Source organism: Cryptotermes secundus, unplaced genomic scaffold (assembly GCF_002891405.2).
Source record: "Cryptotermes secundus unplaced genomic scaffold, Csec_1.0 scaffold678, whole genome shotgun sequence".
Classification (NCBI taxonomy): domain Eukaryota; kingdom Metazoa; phylum Arthropoda; class Insecta; order Blattodea; family Kalotermitidae; genus Cryptotermes; species Cryptotermes secundus.
In genome coordinates, this window is record NW_019742973.1 from 652,302 (window position 1) to 675,730 (window position 23,429).

General features: G+C 41.3%; 2 protein-coding genes across 2 annotated transcripts in view; both read left to right on the plus strand.

The window, feature by feature from the left end:
- Positions 1–23,429, plus strand: part of LOC111873638 — a 130,876-nt gene that overhangs the window by 76,813 nt on the left and 30,634 nt on the right. Inside the window, exon 3 of the mRNA XM_033755135.1 lies at positions 5,197–5,386. Coding sequence (XP_033611026.1) covers positions 5,197–5,216 — 20 coding nt within the window. The 3' untranslated portion in view covers positions 5,217–5,386. The remainder of the gene's footprint in view (positions 1–5,196; positions 5,387–23,429) is intronic.
- LOC111873645 lies at positions 12,377–16,615 on the plus strand. Its single transcript, XM_023868552.1, has 2 exons — positions 12,377–12,605; positions 16,476–16,615. The coding sequence occupies exons 1-2, from the start codon at positions 12,377–12,379 to the stop codon at positions 16,613–16,615; spliced, it is 369 nt and encodes a 122-aa protein (XP_023724320.1).

The following is a 23,429-nucleotide window of genomic DNA, read 5'->3' on the forward strand; positions in this document are numbered from 1 at the left end:
TATGTGCGTTCTGCCATCTGTTGTAGAATACAACGAACTATCATGTGCTGGCATCGATGGATCGTGAATCTTGATGTGGTATGTCTCCAGTGTAGCAGCGTAAATGGAATAGTGGCGTAACAATAGGGTGGCACTGGGCTTCTGGAAGCCCATTAATTTAATTATTTAAAGTATATCCTTAAAATAAAAAAATCGGATACGGAGCCGTTCTCTTTCGGAGAGTTCTCCCGAGGTTTGCACTACTCTCCTTTTGTTTTTGACAATAGAGCCCTCTCCCCCAAAACTTAGGATTACTAAAAAAAAAAGAGCTCGACCGTTTTCCCTATTTTGAAAAGAAACCGAAGGAGGCCTATGAGGATCACCTTGCTGTGTCTGTCTGTACGCATCAAAATACCAAGATCCGCAGAATAGACACGATACATTAAAACAGAAACTGCTTGTTGGTTCATGACTTGAAATGTAAGTTACATCTATGCAACTTGTTAATGCTCTGCAGTCCATTCGTGTGGTAACCCGAAACTGGGAAACGGTAGTGATAAATCTCATCGTTGCATTGCCTGTGCGCGTGCCTGCGTGCGTGCTTATATGGACTGGCTGTTATCCCGAGTGAAGCAGCTTTCGCTTCTCAGCTTAGCTGTGAGTAAATTGTGTGTTATGTTTGCTAGTAGTGATTCTGCACGTATATTTTAATACATGATTCTCTTTATTTTAAATCAACGGAAAATATTTAATTAGATAGAAAGTTAATAGGTCTTCCAAACAAACTATGAAAGTAGTGAAGGTAGGTTGGCCCATAAGTAAAGTTTTGCCATTGGTTCCTCCGCCCCCTAGTTACGCCACTGAAATGGAACTGAATGCAGTTAACGAGCAACTTTTAAATCTTAGGGCGAGGGCACACAAAGGAAACTGGCAACCACAACGCAACCGCAATTTCCGAGAAATGTCGCCGATTTCAAGCAGATTAGCAGCCGCACACTAAAGAAACTTATGGTTGAGTATTTGCTCACTTCATTTCAAGTGTGTATGTTCGTCCGGCGTAATGCACGGCTGTATTTTTTAATTTCGTGCACTTACCTTCTGCAGTGGAAGATAGTAATACTGATCCTGTCATAATGTGGAGGTGGATTGGGCCCAGCTGAGTAGGTTTTATCTGAAGACGGAGACAGAATCCAGTCTCCGAAACATGTTTTGAAAAATAAACAGGACGGTTTTTAGATAAAGACAAGACGATGGATAATGTCCAAAAACATAAAATTTGTACTAGTTGAGACCGGTCGAGACGGCGTGAGAAGAGATGAAGACGACCATACGGAAAATATTGGGATGTTAATTAATTTGTTTTAATTAAGGTCACTTTATTTTAATCAGGAAATATTTGGTTCACACGCGATACGAAATTTTGGCATACAGTGCAACAATTTTAGCAAGACAGAAGACACCTGAAGATGGCCATATAACACGTATAGCCGAACCACGTAATGTGGAAGAAGGGTGACTGTACAGTAAGTTTCATTTAAGACAGAAATACATATGAAATTAATTATATATTAATGCAACAGGATGCTTAAATACAAAAAGAAAACATTGGGTGCAGCCCTTCTTCTGTGACTTAAACTGAGGCGCTTATGTTGTTTCGAAAGAACTTGACCTGAGTCCAGGCTCCTTCATCTCATGAGAAATTCTTTCCCAAGCCAAATCTATTTTGTCCCGCCTAGCATGGTCTGGGTGGCGTTTCTCATATATACCAGGTTCTTGCTCGATTAACTGCACAAAAACAAAATTAGCAGCTTCGTCAACTTTTCATGCCATCTTAAGAAACAAATGAATCACTGAAGCGCGTTATAGAACAGCTGACACTAGGAAACCACGCGGCAGCGCAATCGTGAGAAGACTGACATGCTCCGTTGCCTGGAAGTTGAGTTTCTTAGACTTTCCTCGAGTTGCATTGCCGTTTCCTCAATTTGCGCTGCTCCATTCAGTAAGATGTGTTCAACTCAGGCTGATAACAATTCTAGGTAATTGCGGTTGCCAATTGCCTTGGTGTGCCCTCGCCCATACACCCATCAAAATTCAAAATTGATAATTAGATACCTAAGCCATATTTCAAAAGTATAACGTTAAGATAAATATATTGTGACGTGCTGTCTGTAAGCCGGACTATAAGACGTCCATCACTAGTCAACGGGTAGCAATTGACCCCGTGTGGAAGCGGGGTCGAATACCTCCACCGTGACCCTGCGAGTCGTAGGAGACGACGAAAAGGGAAGTTTCAAATCTGAGACTGCGCTGGCAAGGGCCAGTAGCATGTAAAAAAAAGACACCCGTTCTCTCGTCAGAGTGGACGCCCCCCCCCCCAAAAAAACCGTAATGTTCAACACTAATAAATATCTGGTCATGAGCCCGAGACGGGGCTCGACACCAGGACTTACTGACTGAGTGAACGTCAGTCGCAATGTGACTTGGACTTGGGGTCGCAATTCCTAGGCATCGAAGCCTAGGAAATCGTTGCCCCGGAAATGAAAGTCTGACAGTGGAGTTTCCTTGAGGCAGACACGTATTCCCGCGTTCGTTGCATAGTAGCGGGCGAAATTAACACTTCGTCAAGGTATTCCCTATTCAGTCCGATTGCATATATAACAGTTGGTATTCGGCAAGAGACCGTAACTGTCAAACAGTAATAAATATCTGGGGCTCGAAACCAAGACTTACTGACTGACTGACCGTCAGTCGCAATGTGACTTTGACTTTGAGAGCATCAGATTTCTTATCCGACTAGAACAGAAGAGTTTGTGTTCGACTTTAGCAGGAGTGAGTTCGTATCCGACAAGGGACCAAGGACAGTTGAGCTCCTATCAGAGCAGAAGACACCTCACCAAGCTCAACGGTGCAGGTAATTGTAAGAGTGAAGAAGAAACGTCTGAAGGACGCTATAAGTGATGAGTAACTGTAAGTGTGAGAGTAAAAGTGACCGTCCAATAAAATATTCGTTCAAATCCGAGAATCCCCACAAACTTACTTGTCGCGTTGCCTAGCAAACACGCGACAGTATTATACTTGAATAACATCGAGGCTGAATCTGAAATCGCTCCAGAAGCACGCTAAATCAATACTATTCAGTGATACGATTCCTCGTAGCGGAAGGCTGATATGTAGGAGCTGGAGTATTCTATTCTGTTTATATAAAGGTGGATTAGATTAACTTCAGATTACGGTTTTCGAGGGTGTGACGCGGTTTGGTTTCTTAGATAGGAACTGACGTTTCGGGGGAACCGAGTACCAGCAACTTCTAATTTAATTTAGCTGATTTAATTTCGGTTGCCGAATTGGGTGGGGTGTGCTGGATGAAGATTATGTTTGTGTTTATATTGTCGTCACCGAACTCAAAGAATCTTGTTCACCAAATTGATAGCAAATATGAGGAATTTGTAAGAGAATGCTGAAGGCAGTCGGGAAACTAAATTCAAATTCCTGGGTATGCGCAAGCAATCCAAGCTCCTTAGTACCTACAATTCATGTGTTCTAAAAATCGGTCTGTTATCCATATTTCAAATACTGTTCGGATTAAGAATTTTCTATGAATTTGTCGAAGAAGTTGGGGTAAGTATTGCATGCGACAGCGCTAGTGGTATCCAAAGAGTGAAGAACAGCAAGGTAGCATCTGTGGTGCAATCTGGGATGCAATCCGTGGTAGCCATTTTGTTCCTGTGGGCGGTAGATGCGAGTTAGTGTGAAAGTACGAGTTTTTTCTAGCTGGAAAAACTAGNTTGAGGCAGACACGTATTCCCGCGTTCGTTGCATAGTAGCGGGCGAAATTAACACTTCGTCAAGGTATTCCCTATTCAGTCCGATTGCATATATAACAGTTGGTATTCGGCAAGAGACCGTAACTGTCAAACAGTAATAAATATCTGGGGCTCGAAACCAAGACTTACTGACTGACTGACCGTCAGTCGCAATGTGACTTTGACTTTGAGAGCATCAGATTTCTTATCCGACTAGAACAGAAGAGTTTGTGTTCGACTTTAGCAGGAGTGAGTTCGTATCCGACAAGGGACCAAGGACAGTTGAGCTCCTATCAGAGCAGAAGACACCTCACCAAGCTCAACGGTGCAGGTAATTGTAAGAGTGAAGAAGAAACGTCTGAAGGACGCTATAAGTGATGAGTAACTGTAAGTGTGAGAGTAAAAGTGACCGTCCAATAAAATATTCGTTCAAATCCGAGAATCCCCACAAACTTACTTGTCGCGTTGCCTAGCAAACACGCGACAGTATTATACTTGAATAACATCGAGGCTGAATCTGAAATCGCTCCAGAAGCACGCTAAATCAATACTATTCAGTGATACGATTCCTCGTAGCGGAAGGCTGATATGTAGGAGCTGGAGTATTCTATTCTGTTTATATAAAGGTGGATTAGATTAACTTCAGATTACGGTTTTCGAGGGTGTGACGCGGTTTGGTTTCTTAGATAGGAACTGACGTTTCGGGGGAACCGAGTACCAGCAACTTCTAATTTAATTTAGCTGATTTAATTTCGGTTGCCGAATTGGGTGGGGTGTGCTGGATGAAGATTATGTTTGTGTTTATATTGTCGTCACCGAACTCAAAGAATCTTGTTCACCAAATTGATAGCAAATATGAGGAATTTGTAAGAGAATGCTGAAGGCAGTCGGGAAACTAAATTCAAATTCCTGGGTATGCGCAAGCAATCCAAGCTCCTTAGTACCTACAATTCATGTGTTCTAAAAATCGGTCTGTTATCCATATTTCAAATACTGTTCGGATTAAGAATTTTCTATGAATTTGTCGAAGAAGTTGGGGTAAGTATTGCATGCGACAGCGCTAGTGGTATCCAAAGAGTGAAGAACAGCAAGGTAGCATCTGTGGTGCAATCTGGGATGCAATCCGTGGTAGCCATTTTGTTCCTGTGGGCGGTAGATGCGAGTTAGTGTGAAAGTACGAGTTTTTTCTAGCTGGAAAAACTAGATGTGTTAAAATCTTTATATTGTTTCAGATTTAAACACTAAGTTAAAAACATTGACATAAGATTTAGCACTGAAGTTGAAAGTAGCACTGTACCAACGTTTGCTAACTCAGTAAAACTGACATTGATATACGTAAAAGGCTGCGTTGAACATAAGTTGGATAGTCATTTAAAAATTAAGGCTCTATGTTACTCTGATTCTTTGTTCGCAGTACTGGAGAGGTATGAGTGAGGAAATTGCTGTTCCAAATGTCAGCGTAATCGATTTCTGAGTGAGGAATGATTTTGAAGGTGAGTTAACTTAACCACACAGCAGACTGCTTGCGAAGAATTCCATCGTTTGCAGACAGATGAAAGAGCATCCTGGAAGTCCCCTCCGCAATACGTTGGTGGATTCTAACCGTAAGTAGGCCATGTATGAAGGATATTTGTGTTATATGAGATTTTAATTACCGCATGCGATATTGTGTTTGGATACTCAGTGTGTATTTCCCCCGTCCCCCTCATATTAACATTGTCAGTAAGGTGACAGGTATATGAAGGGAAATGTGTCGGTAGCATGAAGAAAGCGTACACTGTATGTTCTGTCTGTATGTTCTGTATAATGATGAATGATTCGCATTTAACAAACTTAGTGTCAGTCTGAAAAAAGTGACCAGCTCAGTTGATTGGACCGGTGATAAAAACCTTTTTTTCCCTGAAGATTGAGAAAGGGCCCAGAGTGTGAAATATTACAAAAATTACAATGATGGATGATGTCCAAAAAACTGTGTTGCACCTGTGTGATCAGTATGGCAGTGTGTCAAATTTCAGCTTTCTCAGATCAGTTTATTCTGAGTTCTGAATTTTTTAATCTCGTGGTTATGTATATGATTCAGCGGTATCCACAGTCAAATCCTGCATGTAGAGGGATTGGGGGGGGGTGATGCATTTGGATACCTGCTGGTAAATACCTACAGGGACAGGTTTCCACACAGTTGTGTGTACCAACATTTGCCAAGAAGTTGTGCCTCATGGATTTTGTTTTTCACAAAAATAAATAATCCAGGAGCATTGTGCTGACCAAAGAAAATATTTGAGATATTCAGGCATGGTTAGAGGAAGTACCTACAAACTGTAAAGAAATTTGGCACACAAGAAAACTGGAGTTTCCTTGGAATCTGCTTTCACAGCCACATTTCTATTAAATTTGTCATTATAAAAATATTTGAATTGGGTTACTTTCAGATAGTCCAGATGTCAAGAATACAAGGATCCTTACACTTCGTGGCATAGTGCTTAAGTAGTTATGCACAGGGGCAACTTTACCTTTACCTTCTAAGCAACCAGGTTGCTGCAGACTGTGGACTGTGTATAACCACAGCCGCAAATGATAACCTTGTAGGTTATCTCACACTGTTCCCTCTGCAGTCTCCAACAGTGAGACGTACAGAAGCATGCCATGTGAGTCGGTGTGCTTGCCTAAGCCTGCCCATAGATACCATGGTATCTCACTTTGAGAGCAATAACCTCCCCTACTTTACCTTCTATCCCAAATCCTAGAAGCTTATAAAGGCTGTGATACTGTTATCTTGCTGTCTCAACTCTGGTAGAGGAAATCTGAGATGGATTGGTGAACCTTGGCTTTGATGTTGTTAGCATCAAAACATACAAGTATGTCTGCCACCCTTTGATCACCTGCAGAAGGAATGACCACAGTAAACATTCCTCTCTTCCTAAAACCTTACCTAGGATGTCAAAGTCCCACGAGATTTTCAAACTGATGAGCCTTTGCCATATTACAATCAGGGTAGGGGCATACAAAGCTCAGACTGGTCTCGCACACTGTTACAGCTGCCAACAGTTTGGCCATGTCTAGGCTAACTACAAGCAACCTCCTTGTTGTATGAGGTGTGGGGACGGTTACCTGCCAAGGAGTGCCCAGAAAAGGGCAGAACAGCATCAATACCTACATGCCGCAACTGCAGGTTGGTGGTCAAAGAGGAATCTTATCCCTTCAACTATCAAGGTTGCAGGCACACATGAAGAGTTGGAAAGAGGAAGTCACAGAACATGCCAAAGCCTACGTTGGGAAGGGTGTTCTCTTCCAGCCACACCACCCCAGGACTATCCTTCGCAGCGGTGCTACGCAGCAACAGCAGTAGCCTCAGCTGTCCCATCACAGTGGGAGAAATGAGTGCCCTCCTCTCTTGAGGTTCATACCAATAAGCACCAAGCCAGTCACTTCAGGCTTCTCATGCAAACAGTTCATCTATGAATGACATGTTCAAAGTAGTTACAGTGATATTTCAGCAGATCATGACAAAGCTCAATGGGGCCAAGTCAGAGGAAGACAGAACATTGACCATCACAAAATTTATATTAAAACTGATGAAGCAAAATGGCTGCTAGAGTTCATAGGAGGTAAATATGACTGCACTGGTGAGGGCCGGCAACAATTGTAAATGACAGACCCACCTTCACATCAAACATGCAATTGTCTGACAGTAATAAAAATCTGGTGTCGTCCCCAGATGGGTACTTGATACCAAGACAGACTGGCCGAATGACCAACGGTTGTAACACAACTTCTTAACTTTGAAAGAGAGAGTGTGCGGGAAGGCAGTCGGTCAGTTGAGAGTTGCAGAAGCTGGTAGCTGAGGCTGGGACAGTTCAGGGACCTGGAGGAAGGAGAACATCCACCATTGGAAGCCACTACCAAGCAGCGCAGTGAAGACTGACTGAGAACACTAATCTATGTGATAGTTATCTGTAACGTGTAGTCATGAGTTGTGTATGTAAGAGTTCAGTAACTCCAGTTGCTGGTCCAATCCCAATCTGCAGTCAGTCAAGTGACAATATGTTGGCTTTCAGCAAAGTACTCAGCATTATATCACAGAAGATAGAACTCCTGATAACCACTGCCATGGGAACCTCAAATCCTACATAGAGGTTAAATGTTTGAATTGGGCTTTCCTTAAAATTTGTGGTCCTTAGTCTAACATGTAGAAATAAAGCACTTAACATAGGTAACAAATGAATTTGGCAACATTTCCGTCTAGTATGTATCCATTGTAGTTGTTTGTAGTTTTGTGAGCATGTAGTCGGATGGAACAAAAATGTCTTCTTCAGGTGTGGAGAGGATTGCTGATCTGCTGGATGAGAGTGCTTGCAATTGAAAATCAGAGTCACTGAACAGAAATTCTTCAGGTAGAAGGAGCCTCAAAACCAGAGGTAATCATTTTGTTGATGCTGGTAAAGAGTGTAGTAGCTGTTTAAGTGATAATGTTTTCTTTTTCTTTAATATGCTTAGTGGGGGGTGGAGTCCAACTGGCTCCACTTGGCACGGCGGCCACTGATTGGCCTATTGTAGCCTGTTCCGAGTGATTATGATGATGGAGAATTTGGTGTAATGAAGATTGGCAGGGGAACTGAAGTACTCAGAGAAAACCCACCCCAGCGCCACTTTGTCCACGACAAATCCCACTTGACCAGACCCGGGATCAAACCCGGGCCGCCGCGGTGGAAAGCCAGTGACTAACCGCTTGAGCTATGGCGCGGCCCAATGCAGGGGCCATATAACGAGGGCTAGTAGTTCAGTTGTGGGCTGAGTCAGTTGATAGTGGCAGTTGTGAGAAGTGAGAAGCTGAGGCCGGAAACAGTTTGGGTACTGAGAGGAAGGGGAATGCCCACTGTTGAAACCTGCTACTAAGCAACAGCTAGTGAAGACTGAGAAGACTCTATGTGTGCTGTAGTTACAGTGATCTTTGGAGTGTGTAATTCAGTGAGACTGACATAGTTATTTGCAGTTACAAGTGTAAGCATCCAGTCAGTCCAGTTATAAATCCAAACCTTGACTCTGTTCACTCTTAACAGGTGACAACTGGTGTCAAAAGTGGGTCAAATTGAACAAATTACTGTATCAGATCGCATTGTATAGTCATATTGCCATCCTAGGAATATAGAAGAAAACACTGGATTGCCTGCTGGATGAAATGAAGGCTGAAACAAGAACCAACCAAGTAAGGGTAGAAGTCAATTAGCAAGAAATTTGAGGTCCTTCAAGAAGAAATGAAAACCTGAAGAAATGCTTTTGTCTCCCAGACGGATGTCTGGCATGAAGAGAAGCAGCAGAGGCCAGAATAGAGACTGGCTGGGAACACATCGATGCCTAAATTAAGACTGGCCTGGAAAATGTGAAGGCTGCGGGTCCCAGAGGAATGTCTGCCATTGGAAGCTGCTACCAAGCAACGGCTAGTGAAGACTGAGAAGACTTTGTGTGTGTTGTAGTTACAGTGGTCTTTGGAGTGTGTAATTCAGTGCGACTGTTGTAGTTATTTGTAGTTACAAGTGTAAGTGTCCAATAAATTTAATTACCTATCCAAACCTTGTCTCCAGTCACACCACAGGACAGTACAAATTGTGTCAGCTGTGTGTGTGAGAAACTAATTCCATGTGAGAGAAAGTATTGCATGTAATTTCTCTTCTCTGGAATGGGTAAGCTCTTGTCATGTGGAATATCTTTACGTTCACAAATTAAAATAAAATTAACACATGCAGTGTAAATTTATTAATTTGAGTTATAAGTTTCATTGGTTTGACGGTGTCTGCAATTATGAATCAGGTTTGAGTATTTTAAATTTCAGAATCCTTTACTCCAGATGGAAACATTTCAGCACTTTATTTCTTATCAACGTTTTTAAGAACAAAATTGATTGTACTTCCATTAGGAAAGCTTGATAGTATCCATATGCTTACAAAGCAGATCAGAGAATAATCCTCCTGGAGTATAAGCAACACGATAGGATGTACTCATTCAACAAAGTGTACTGTTGCTGCAAAAAACTTTTGTAGATTTTTTTATTCTTTTGTACTCTTCTATTCAGAACATTTTGCCAGCTTTAGAAATTGGGATTTGATATGTATATGAAGTCTGACAGCAATGGGAATTGTGAGTCGCAGTATTTGATGACAAATTTGTTTTGGAAAGTTTAGTGGGTTCATGGCTGTTTGAGCTTTAATTTATGTAGTGGTTGGATAGCACATCAAGAAAATGGATGATAAATATATTTTTGTATGCATGACCTGAATTCTGGGAGGGAGCGTGTCTGTGTGCGTGAATCTTTCAGGATATTTCTTAACTTCAGCATCACCCATTTTAAATTTATAGATATATCACAGGCTGGCCAGCTGCGAGGTGTTTCCAGAATGCCTTTGCATGTGTGAGACAAGAAGGTAAGTGCTAGCAGCACAAGACACAGGTTAATGAATGCAGTCCTTCATAGACCATGCCAGTGGGCGTTTCCAAAATCAGTGTGTTCAACAGCAGCAGCTCAGATTTGAGAGTTTCTTTGGAGCAAAGAGTCAAGTGGCTAGTGTAGTGTTCACTCAAGAAGTGCCACCATTGTTGGGGAATCGGGTTTTGGATGTTTTGTGATTGTGTCGTGTTAATGCTTAGTGTTTATCATAGGCCGCAGAGTAAAGAGCAGACAAAGTGGGACTGCCATCTAGAAGTCTTGTGTAGCTTACATGGTTGTAATGAGGTTATTAAGGACGAGGGATTGATTTTTCATGGTGGTCTCCGTAACATCCAGGCTGTATAGACTTTTACATTCAGAACTTGGACTTCATGAAAGTAGCAAGTAAATAGAAGAATGTGATTGTTTTGTGTGTAAAATGAGACCTCAGTGAAGTGAGGGGAAAAAGGAGATAAAGAACAAAGGTTTGTAGAAAATATTAATGAAGGGTTCCATGGAAACAATGTTCTGTGCATGAATGTGAAAATTGGCACTCTTGTATGTACACTTTTTTGAGAAAATTATTAAATAAGTGACCTGTCCTATGAAATGTGCTTGAACGCCTCTGCAATACAGTGCTGTGTTGAACGGTACCTAACAAAGTTAGTGTATGGAATTTGTTGTGACATGTGACATTTCATTGTTGTAATTTATAAGTACCCAAAATGCAAATACCTGTGGACGGTATCCATTATGATATTGTGATACAGGACAGTTTCATTGGTTTGTGCGCCTACTTTCTTCAAGAAAAGTACCCTGTTTTTTTCAAGAAACTGAAGACGCATCGTAAGTGACCAGGTTCACATCTTCAAGGAAATGTTACAACTTACTGAGGAGGATGATGTACCAGCCACAGAAGTTGCATGACACTTTGAATCCATAAGAAATGTGGGGCAGGATGACAGGGAAAGGTTGCCAGAGCACAGGCAAAGTTTTATCGGGTTGAGAAGATTCTGGCATTCCAAGAGGTTGACATTTTGCAGAGCGTGTGCCAAATATGATGAGAAATGGGAAGTGAGAAGTTGTATGATATTGTTGCCACTTCTACAGAAATACCAGCATCTCTCAGCTTCATTCCAGACCCAAGGAGGAGGTTGAGCTGTTTGACCAGCGGCAGTGCTGAGAGATTAGCACGGACTTTCTGTGGTATGGAAGCTGAGGAAATTAGGTGTGATGTGAAAACCACTGAAATGGTGTTACATTTACCCTGGTTGAATGTGTTTGCTCTACAAGGAGTAATATATGTGGCTGATGAGTTAACTGCCTTAACTCTTAAAGCCTAGTGGTTAGTATATGTGCCACCTGCTCTAACCTACCAAAACTCTCCATTCTGCCCATAGAGTGCATTTGTGTGTTCCGTATGATTCTCACAATAAACAGTGACTCTTACTTTAAACAGTATTAACTGGTTGGGCTCTGTAATGGTGACATAATGTGTTTCCTGTGAGATATGGGCCGAATCTTTTTATATTCAGAAGATATTCAGCCTTTAAAGGTTTATCTCTAAGGTCTCTTTTGATGGTACAAGCAAATTGCTCTTGTGGTTGTGAAAAACTTGACGTACTCACTCACCAAGAGAATGGTGGCCCAGAGAAGTGTTTCTGGCAATGTGGTAGCAAACCTGTTACCAGCATTGAAGGAAGTGAGTGACTAGTGCTGTTGCAAGGAGTGGCCGCTGTGTGTTGCTAACGTAATATGTAACACGTCCACAAAGTAAGTTTCCCACTCGTCCCACAGCTAACAAACCTTATATTGCGTGAAGCGACTGCGCGTAAATGATAGATCAATGACGTAGCATGGCGCATGCACTAATGGAATTTCCCGCGTTCCCACAGTAGCATCGTTGCAGCTGTTGAAGATGGAGGCTCTTATTCCAGCTCCCTCTGACTGTGAAGTGCGGTCAGTGATAAAGTTTTTGAATGCACAGAGCATAGCGCCGATCGAAATTCATCGTCAGCTGTGCCGGGTCTATGGACCTAATGTCATGAGCAAGCAGATGGAGCGTCGCTGGTGCAGACAGTTTTCAGCAGGTCGACAAAGTGTGCATGATGAGAAGCGCAGTGGGCGGCCATCCATCATTACAGACGACCTGGTGGAGCCTGTGCGGGAATGCATTATGGAGAATCGTCGCGTCACAATTGCGGAACTCAGCAGTCATGTCCTGCAGATTTCCCGCTCCTTGTTGCATGAAATTGTCACGGAGCACCTGTTCAGGAAATTATGCGCCAGGTGGGTGCCGAAGCAACTGACACCAGAACACAAAACAAAGCGCATGGAGTCAGCATTGACCTTTCTGCAGCAGTACTATGATGACGGCGACCAGTTTCTGGACCGGATCGTCACAGGTGATGAAACGTGGATTGCACACATTACCCCAGAAACCAAGCAGCAGTCAATGCATTGGCGTCGCAGTGGATCTCCCTGTAAGACGAAATTCAAGCAGACGTCGGCGCAGAAAGTGATGTGCACGGTATTCTGGGACAGACGGGGTGTTCTCCACGTCGACTTCCTGACCAGAGGTGAGATGGTGAATGCTGAGCGTTACTGTGAAACACTGCAGAAATTGCAACGGGCCATTCAGAAGAAGTGGCGCGGGATGCTTAGTGCCGGTATTGTCTTCCTGCACGATAACGCTAGGCCGCACACGGCTCAACGGATAGCAAGTCTCCTGCAGAAGTTCAGCTGGGAGGTGTTTAATCATCCACCCTACAGCCTGGACCTTGCTCCCAGTGATTTCCATCTTTTCCTACACCTCAAGAAATTCCTGTCCGGTGAGTGTCAGCGTTTTGAGAATGACAGAGAGGCAGAGATGGTTGTCACACAGTGGTTCCAATCCCAGGCGGCAGACTTCTATGACACAGGCATTCAAAAGTTGGTCCCACGGTATGACAAATGTTTCAATTCCGGTGGCAATTATGTTGAAAAATAGCTGAACACTTGCTGTATCTGTTGCAATAAATATTTCCATGAAATTATGTTTTGTTTCTGTAAAAGGCCCCAGGGAAACTTACTTTGTGGACGAGCCTCGTATGATGCAAGTGTACAGTCCAAATTCATACCTTCCAAGGTTTGAGGGAAACTAAAACATTCTGCATAACGGCCACATATATTGCTTTATAATGTGGTATATTTTAACAAGGTGGTATTGAAAATTTTTTGGGGAGGGGGTAGCACAAGTCTGGTCTGTCCAATTTTTGGGTCCAGATGTTATATCACTCAGGTAAACATGAAGATATTGCACCATTGCCATGTTTGCAGTTGATGACTGGTGAGCTCTCATGTGTTAGATAAGTTTGTATGTGGTCTCATTTGTACGAAAAATGTGTGTCCAGCAAAAACGATTTTTGTATAGCCATGAAACCATAAGATTAATTTTTTAATGTTGATTTTATTTTTTACAGTCCACAAAGCAATTAAGCACCTGGGATAGCATAGTCAGTATAGTGACTAACTACTGGCTGTATGACCGAGGGGTTGGCGTTTGAGTCCTGGTAGGGTCGTGAATTTTCTCTTCTTCACATCCAGACCGGTTCTGGGGTCCACCCAACTTCCTGTCCAGTGGGTACTGGTGGCACCTTCCCCGGTGCATGAAGTTGACCACTCGCCTCCAGATAGTGCCGAGGCCAAGAAAATGTGGATCTATACATCCACTCCCGTGTACATCTTCATGGCATAGTGCTTAATTAATTAAGCACAGGGGATAACGTTTACCTTTTTGCAAAACAATTACCTTTTCAGACATACAGTTGTTTTGCAGGCTATATTGCCATGCTTAATTTCAGGGCAACCTCACCATGCAATTCATGTGTATGTCATGTTATTATGGATTGTAGGGGATGGAAGAGTCAGGGTTTGGTTTTGCCTCTAATGGCATAACATCCATACAAAATTTTGTGAAAATCAGTTAGTTGGTTGGAAAGTTGAAATGGGGGAATCAGACACAGGCAACATGGTGATCTCAAGCCTACTTCCTTTCCGAATAGAGCAGGCATTCTGATTTGTATCTCAATATGAAACTTTGCAGAAAAGTACAGTGAAATCTGTTTATGAAGGCACCACCTAAGACGTTTTGTCACCTCAGACATTTAAATAGTTGAAACATTCTATCCTGCAGGATATATCACTGTGTAGACCATTGAAAGCTGAGTGACATTTTGGAGAAACTTGTCAGTTCCAAGCTCCATCTTGAGGGTTGTAGAATGAGTCAAGCAAGAAACCAGCATGAAGCAGGTTGCAAACAGCAGCTGTGCTTGTTGACTGCTTCAATCTGTTTTCCTACTTGGCTTGTTCTACCCTGAAGTTGGAGGCGACGTTCAGCTGATTGCATGGTGTGTTATCGCAGAACCACCACTGTGAGAACCTCAGATTGTGCATAATGTGACACCAGGTCTTAAAGCTGGAATAATGGAACACGAAGAGACAGCCGTTGAGGTTCATGCCAAGACCGTATGACAACCCGCAACATTCAAGTCAGTCTTGAGTTTTGCTGTTAGCCATAACTACATGTGCTGTAGTTGCAATACTCTGTAGTGTCTAAATCAATGAGACTGTTATAGTTATCTATAGTTATCACCATATCCAGTCACTAACATGTGATGATACATTTGAGTAATTGGTTTCAGAATTTTTCTCATGGGATTTATGTATATTACAGCAGTTTAATATGTTTTGTGTATCGAGTGATTTCCTTCCAGAAAGGCATGTCATAAATTCCATGAGAGTATTGTGTTGTGACTTAAGCATGTGTGCAAGGTTTCCCAGTGGGGTTTTGCAATGTGCTGGTTTAGAAGGGAAGGTTGCTTTTGTATGATGCTGTTCATGAGTGTAATTGAACTCTTAAAATTAAGCTACAATTTGGAGTTACAAGGAGATGCTTTATCGCCACTCCTTTTCAACTTTGATTTAGAATATGCCATTAGGAAGGTCCAGGGAAACCAGGTGGGACTGAAATTAAACGGGACACATCAGCTGTTGGTCTATGCCGATGATGTGAATCTACAGGGTGATAATGTAGATACCATAAAGAAAAACACACAAACTTTAATTGACGCACCTAAAGAGGTTGGTCTAGAAATAAACACAGAAATCTAAGTATATGTTACTGTCTCATCACCAAAATGCAGTGCAAAATCATGACATAAAGATAGGAAGTAGATAGGTTTTGAAAATGTGGCACAGTTCAGATATTTGGGAACAGTGATAACAGATCAAAACCTGATTCAGGAGGAAATTAAGAGCAGATTGAATTCAGGTAATGCTTGCTACCGTTCAGTCCAGAGGCTTTTATATTCTCATCTGCTGTCTATAAACATTAAAATTAGAATATACAAAACTATAATTTTGTGTGTGGTTCTGTATGGGTGTGAAACTTGGTCTTTGACATTAAGGGAGGAACATAGACTGAGGGTGTTTGAGAACAGGGTGCTGAGGAGAATATTTGGACTGATGAGAGATTAAGTGACAGGAGGTTGGAGAAAACTGCATAATGAGCTTCATAACTTGTACTCTTCTCCAAGTATAATCAGAATGATCAAGTCAAGGAGGATGAGGTGGGCTGGGCATGTAGCATATAGGATACTGGTGGGAAAGCCAGAAGGAAAGAGACCGCTGGGAAGACCAAGGCATAGGTGGGTGGATCTTAGAGAGATAGGAGGGGATGGTATGGATTGGATTGATCTGGCTCAGGATAGGGACCAGTGGAGGGCTGTTGTGAACACGGTAATGAACCTTCAGGTTCCATAAAATGCTGGAAAGTTCCTGAGTAGCTGCAGATTTGTCTCTTCAAGAAGGGCCCAACTCCATAAGTAATTAACTAAGTAAGTTTGGAGTTCCAAGGCATGGAAGAGTTCTAGTGGGATAGATTTCTAATAGTTTGAATTGTTGTTGTGTTCATGTAACTTCAAGTTTTGTCACTAGTGCTTACAGAACTTGAGAGCATCCTGTGTTCAACAGGCTCTGCTTGAAAGAAAAGTTCCAACAGTATACAAATGTACCCTGTGCACCATCATTACCGAAATTCCTACACTTAAAACTTCCAGGTCTATATCAGCATGTTCAAGAAGTTAGACCTTGTACATTTTGTTTTAAAATGTTTTTACCGTTTCAAGTTTGATTTTTTACTTTAAAGTGGCAGACTCCAGGTATAACTTAATGTGTGATAAAGTCTTAAAAGCCTGTTGGCAGACCGAGGGCTTTATGATGACTTATTGCTGAAGCATTGAAAGGACAGGAGGAATGTAGTGGAGGCCACATCAAGGTAACACAAAAAGGAACATTCTCTTGTGTGTTGTTCTTGGAGCCTTATGATGCAGCTGAAGGGCTTGAAGCAAAGAAATGCCCAGATAAGGGTTATTAAAATTTTGAAGAATTGCAGAAATCTTTGCTGGTATAATAGTTGTGATTTTCAGACATTAATGATGCCTTGCAAATAATAAATGTATACAGAAATTAAGGATATGTGGCAAAAATGTTGCTTGGTGCTTTGTTGCTACTGAGTTGCAAAGATCTTTCATTGTGCTGATCACTCATGACTGGAAACAGAAATATGCTTTGAATGTACTTTACAAACATTTCTGTTTGCTGCATTATTGTAAAGTCAACATACATGCATCATGAAGAAGAATGCTGTTATCTACTAGCAGCGGTTACTGTTCCCGTAGTCATAAATATTTTCTTGATATGTCGAAGACGAGCTGTCTTGTGTAGGCTGTGAAGAGAGAAACTGTTGTGATCAGTTAATCAGTAATGTCAGTAAGGAGTGAAGTTCGATGCTGGTGAATATTTTTTGTCACGAGGGATTAATATCCTGAGTGATGCCACAGTTGCTCTTGGAGTCTGCTGTCCTCATTTCAGATGGACCAATATGGAGAAGAGTGGGTGGAGTCTACCATCCATTTATACCCAGGGCCACAATGTGGGGAATCTCAGAGGTTAGCAAATGTGAGTGCTTGTGTTGAGGGCGCTTCTTCGTTGTACATTGGTAATCAGGGTTTGTGATTAACCTCAACTGAATCCTGTACTGATGTTGAACGTGTTTTGATGTAGTTAGATTAATGTGTAGTTCTGGCCAGTACTATGGTATACAGTAGTTGTAGTTATTGCTGAGGTATCCTGTAGTTAATTATATGCAGTACTGCATTATGTTTGAAGATGGGACATGGCCCTTTGGGTGTGGTTACATCCTGACCACCAGAGAAATGTGATTCAGTGTGTGTCTGAGAACCCATCTACCAGTGTACATTAGTAAAACAGAACCATTGACAAAGAAATACATCCTCTGTCCCTCAGGCTCCTTGTGGCCCCCAAAGATGACGAAAGAAAGCCTGAATACCTGTTGTGTCCCGTTGTTGGTCTGTTGAAAGACAAGGGTAGTAGCACCTGGAAGCACGCATGTCTGAACACATGCACATGCACACACACAAACAGAACCGGTTGCATTGAACCTAGGTGTTGGGGAGCAGAGGCATTCTCTGGAACACTGGAAATTCATTTTTTGAAGTCTAATAGTGGCACAAAGTGAAACATGGAGGTAATGATGCTACTTGGCACTCAGAACTATGTGAAAATGTTGGAGAGAATCTCGCATACTAGAGTTGGAACCAGATACATGTGGGAGGTTTGGACATGTAACAGGAAGAGAAGGGTAAAGAGTTGTCACCAGTAGCAGTGGAAGTAAAATTATTGAGTGGAAGACTGTGATGAAGATAGTATGCAAAACTGTTACGAAATTGGAATGGAATCCAGAAGGAAAGTTTCAGCTAAATTAGGTCATAAGGATGCCCATGTTATGACTGACAGAAGGCATAATTGTGCAGACAGCAAGCCAGTGTAGGATTGCTTGCACCACATTTATTGTAATAGCCATAAATTGCAGGGCTGTTTGTGCTGTTTCAGTGTTTGGTCTGTGTATGTGGGCCTTAGAAATGCATACCAGATACTGAAAAGTTTTGCAGTTGGCTTATGAGCTGAACATGTGAAACAGTGGTTTTGGTGTGTACTGCTCAGTACACTCTTTCTGAACCAGTTTTGTAAGATGATGCATTCACATTTGTTTCTACAGGTGTAATGGTAAAGTGTGGTCACAGCAATTGAGTCTATAGTGCCATCTCATGGATGTGTTGCTGTCTGGCTATGAATGTTCATGTTACAGCTGTACAAATTGTAATGTGCATAGTGGAAATCAGTGTGAATAATAGTATGATGAACACGTCTTAAAGGAAATGACAAAATGGAAGCTATCTACCTGCACAGAGATTGAATAAAATTTGTTATTTGTGTTTTTGGCGAAGTGTGTTTGTGTAATTGAAGGGTCACTTGTCAGTCTCGGTATTTGTGGTTGCTGCCTATTATGCTTCTCGACAGGGTGGATTGGATATCTCACCGCTGTCACAAATTATTACGCCGCGATGGCAGGGGTGGGTAAACAATATTAATTCACTACTTCAGCCAACCCTTCGTTGACTCGATCCCACCTCTGCCACCAATTATTATGCCGTGGTGACAGGAGGGCGTGGAGGTATCCCGCCGCTGCCACCATCTTGATATGCCGTAAGGGGGGGGGCTCAAGTAAATTCACACTCACTGACATAGCTGGCGCCTTGGCATGAGTTGCAATTCTCTTAAAGGATCCGGGAGATGCAGGAGCATTCAGGGAGGATGTTAACGCTTGAGGGAAGGCTAAGTTCAATTAACATCACAACGCATTTCTATCCTACTCTGTTCACCTATGTCGCTATATACATAATATATACACAATTTGCCGACGTCGGCTCGCATTACATGTGGGTTATTATCCTGTAGTGCACCTTAGTTCTACTCGTGTCACCCTGCTGTTGGGTATCCTATACTTCTGTCTCTCTTTCTCTGTTAACCTAGTCCATCTAGTTTTCACTTTCTCTCCCTTGGGGTTTGCACTTTAATATTATCACACTTAATGTTCATGGCTTATATGAAGTAAGTCTACTTACTTGAGCTGATGAAACAGGCGCTCGCTACCCGAACCTCTACTCGGCGATAGCCTCCAGCTGAACTCTTTGACAATTAAATAATAATCCATGATTTATTTAAACCGTCTTGCAGTCTATCTCCTTCTCTCACTCGCACTACATGTTTCGGCATAAAAATGCCATCTTCGGGTGCTTACTCAATCCACGCCAAACTAGTTCATTGCATGCCTTGTCCTCACATTAGAATAACTAAAATATATATCTATTATATACATTGACAAATGTCAAACGTTAAAAATATTAAAATTGTTCAGGATTCCTCATCGCTACGTCGCATCTCACTACGCCAGTCACGCCCATCCTCCTCTGTTGGAGCACTCCTTCACTATCGTGTGTGTGTGTCTGTAACGTGAATTTTTTTTATTTATTAATACCGCGTTCCGTATTTTATTTATTACTTGTGGTATTATAATTTTTAATAATACTGTGCTTTTGTTGTGTCTTGCTCCTGTGTCTGCGTGTGTTATACTGTTGGGCCTGCTGGGTATGTGTGTGTGTTCTGTCTTCGTTTTGAGTGAGTTATGATGTTGTGGGCGTAGATGTGGTGGGGGTAGGGGGTGGGGTGTTGTTCTGTGTAGATAGTGTTTAATTCGTGGTATATTGGGTTATATATTTCTTTATTTATATTATTCATGTGTGTGTTTTTCTTTGTCGTTCTGAACAATTTTCATATTTTTAACGTTTGACATTTGTCAATGTATATAATAGATATATATTTTAGTTATTTTAATGTGAGGACAAGGCATGCAATGAACTAGTTTGGCGTGGATTGAGTAAGCACCCGAAGATGGCATTTTTATGCCGAAACATGTAGTGCGAGTGAGAGAAGGAGATAGATGAGTGTATGCACTGCAAGGCGGTTTAAATAAATCATGGACTTAAATCAGTGCAACAGGACGCTAAAATATAACATTAAATAATAATCTTTTTTTCTGATCGATTCCTCTAGAGTTTATGTACCCTCTTTTTGCTGACTCGCTGGGTTCCGGAGGTGTATTCGCCCGCCCATCCTGACGTGATTTTGGGTCTGTGTTGCCCACTCAGCTGTTTATCGAAAGGGGGTTGTCTCTTTCAGGTCTACCGCCCTCTCCGACTCAGCGTTTTCCTCATGCCATAGTTTTTATGACCCACTTCATATAGCTTCTTCCTCAATGTCAGCGTTATTACCTGTCGTGCTAGCATTCTGATTACTAAGTTATAGCCTGTTACACTTCTTTGCAAACCCAAGCTTCCTGGTACATTTCATTATTTCTGTTTCTTAATCTTAAAGTCTAGATACCCTTATCCCAAATTACCCCCNCCCCCCCCCCCAAAAAAAAAACATATCTACTTGTACATAACCCTTGGGGCATAACAGTGTCCAAGTTATAATTACATTGACATGCAAGGTGAGTGAGATGGTTTAAGTAATTCTTATTTGGAGGTCAGTGTTTGCTGTAAGGATATGTGGGATTTTCTCGTCGTTACTCCAACAGACAAACCACTTCGGAAAGTTTGTAGGCCCTGAAAAGGGCCGTTTGGCCGGTGAAGTAGCGCTACGTACGCCGGTAGAAATAATGTCGGCTGCGGTGTGTTGCGGCGGCAGCTAAGTTAGTAGTCTGGCCGCAGTGCGGCAGTTGTCGGAAATTGCCTGATCGCAGAGCGTGGTTACGGGTCCGGGAGTTGCTTGGTCGCTGAGCGTGGTTGCTGTTAGAAGTCTGGTTGTTGAGCGCGGTCGCAGGAGTGGCGGCAGTTGCCCAGTGAGTCGGGCATGACCGCCGGCGAGTCGAGGCAGCCGAGATGCCCAGTGGGTCGGGCAGGACCACCGGAGAGCCGAGTCAGCCGTCCCTGACGCAGCGAAGTGCCGATGCCTCCGAAGACCGCTCTGTAAGAAGTGCGATAGTTGGAGTAGATGTGGTGACTGACTACTGACTGACTTGCAGAGCAGAGCAGAAGCTTACTGCCGACAATCAGCCGGCACGGTCACTCTTGGCATCGAGGCCCGCCTGGGACCCATGGCCATATTTTTGTTCTGTGTGTAGACTTTTTCTCTCTCTCTCTCTTAGTTGGTCCTCCTTAACGATAAAAGGAGTGGTTGGTCTTTTTTTTATTGGTGTTCACTTGCTACACCTTTGTTTACACATTTTGTTTACTTATTACACTCTTCACAATATATATGAGACAAACGCCGTCTTAAGTGCAACAATTTAATTTTATTTCTTCTCTTCCTCCACACTACATGTTTCGGCCCTAAATGGCCCTCAGGTGTGTATTCTTACATAGATGCTACACTGCCCGTAGTTTAAAATTTAAAATCACCAGTCTTTCCAATTGTATGTATGTATAAAATTTGTGTTAACCTACACGCGTCAATTTGATTTCTAAAATTGGCACTTTTTTAAAAGTTCAATTCAAATTAAAATGTCTAAATTTTCTGTTCCTTTTCTTTTTCCAAATTTTTAAAAATTAAAATTTTCTCGGGGTACACGCCCTATGTCTATAGTGCTGCAGCGGCAACTTCTTGTTTAAATTTAAATTTATAGGCATACATGAAAATAACATCAAATAGCGAAGCGGCTAAGAAAACACGAATACAGGCCCAAACAATACGCATAAAAAATGAAATAAAATTTCTATACAAAAAGAAACAACTAAATACACAACTCTATCACATTCACATACACAATGCAAACACATGGCAACGAACATGGAATAACATCGAACAATCAATAGAAGAAAAATTACAAAAAGATATGGAAACAACAAATCTAAAACAACAAAAAATTAACAACATGATGAAAACACAAAATACAGATACAACAAATAAAAACATACAATACACGAGAGTAGTGAACCAAACAAATATACAATTTACACGAAGAAACCCAAATACTAAGTAAAGGCCTTAAATATAATCTATATCACAAGAACGAAAAATGGCTTGAGACATTAGCCCTAGAAGCTGAAACAGCAATAAATAACCTAGAAATAACAGAACAAAATTATTATACACCTAATTGCGAAGAAACTAAAAGATATACACAAGAATAATAATGAAAGGAATAAAAACAACAAAGATAAGAATGATAAAAGGGAATGGAAACAAATAATGAATATGAAAAATAAGATCAAAGAGAATAAACTTATTATAACGAAAGCAGATAAAGGAAAAACATTAGTAATACTAACAGAAGAAAAATATAAACAAAAAATAAGTAACTTCGTACACAGTAACCAATTTATAAAAATTGACAAAAACCCGACCCAACAATACCAAAGGGTAATAAAACAAAAACTGAAACAGTGTAATAATATCATGAAACAAATGGAAATACACAAACATGAATCCCACAGCCCCAAACCTACACGCCACAATAAAATTACATAAACCTAACACACCCATTAGACCAATAATAAATTGGAAGAACGCCCCAGCTTACGAAATAGCAAGGAAATTAGCAAAAGTATTGCATGATTATCTAAAATTACCAAACATACAATGTCCAAAACTCCTTAAACTTAATGACAGATTTACAAACCATTAAACTTAATGAGAATATGCGACTATGTTCCTTTAACATTGAAAGCATGTATACAAATATACCAAAAACAAATGCCATAAACATAATAAACACTATATTAGAGGAAAATAATGACATAGATAAAGAAAGCCACAAAGAAACAATACATTTATTAAAAACAGTATTGGAACAGAATTATCTTCAAATTGACCAAAATTACTACAAACAAACAGATGGTCTAGCTATGGGAGCCCCAACATCGGCAATAATAGCAGAAACATATATACAATATATGGAACACACACAAATTTTTCCCATTCTAGTAAAACAACAAATAATGGCTTACTTTAGATATGTTGATGACATATTAATAATATATGATGAAAAAATAACGAACATAGAACATACACTCAAAGAAATTAACGAATTGCAACCAACTATAAAGTTCACAATTGAAAGAGAACAACAAGAATCTATTAACTTTCTAGATATAACAATAAATCGTAATGAAGATAGCTTGCTATTCGAAATATATAGAAAACCCACACAAACAGACATCATAATACCTAACAGCTCGTGCCATCCATTCGAGCACAAATTGTCAGGTATTAATTACTTAATGAATAGACTCTACACATACCCAATAACAGAAAAAGGAAAACAA

What these genes read in the sequence shown, in the direction of transcription:
- LOC111873645 (XM_023868552.1), top strand. Translation starts at nt 12,377, where the DNA reads ATGGAGAATCGTCGCGTCACAATTGCGGAACTCAGCAGTCATGTCCTG. An exon ending in TCTGGACCGGATCGTCACAG is followed by an intron (nt 12,606 to 16,475) that starts GTGATGAAACGT and finishes TTATTGCTGAAG; the next exon opens with CATTGAAAGGACAGGAGGAA.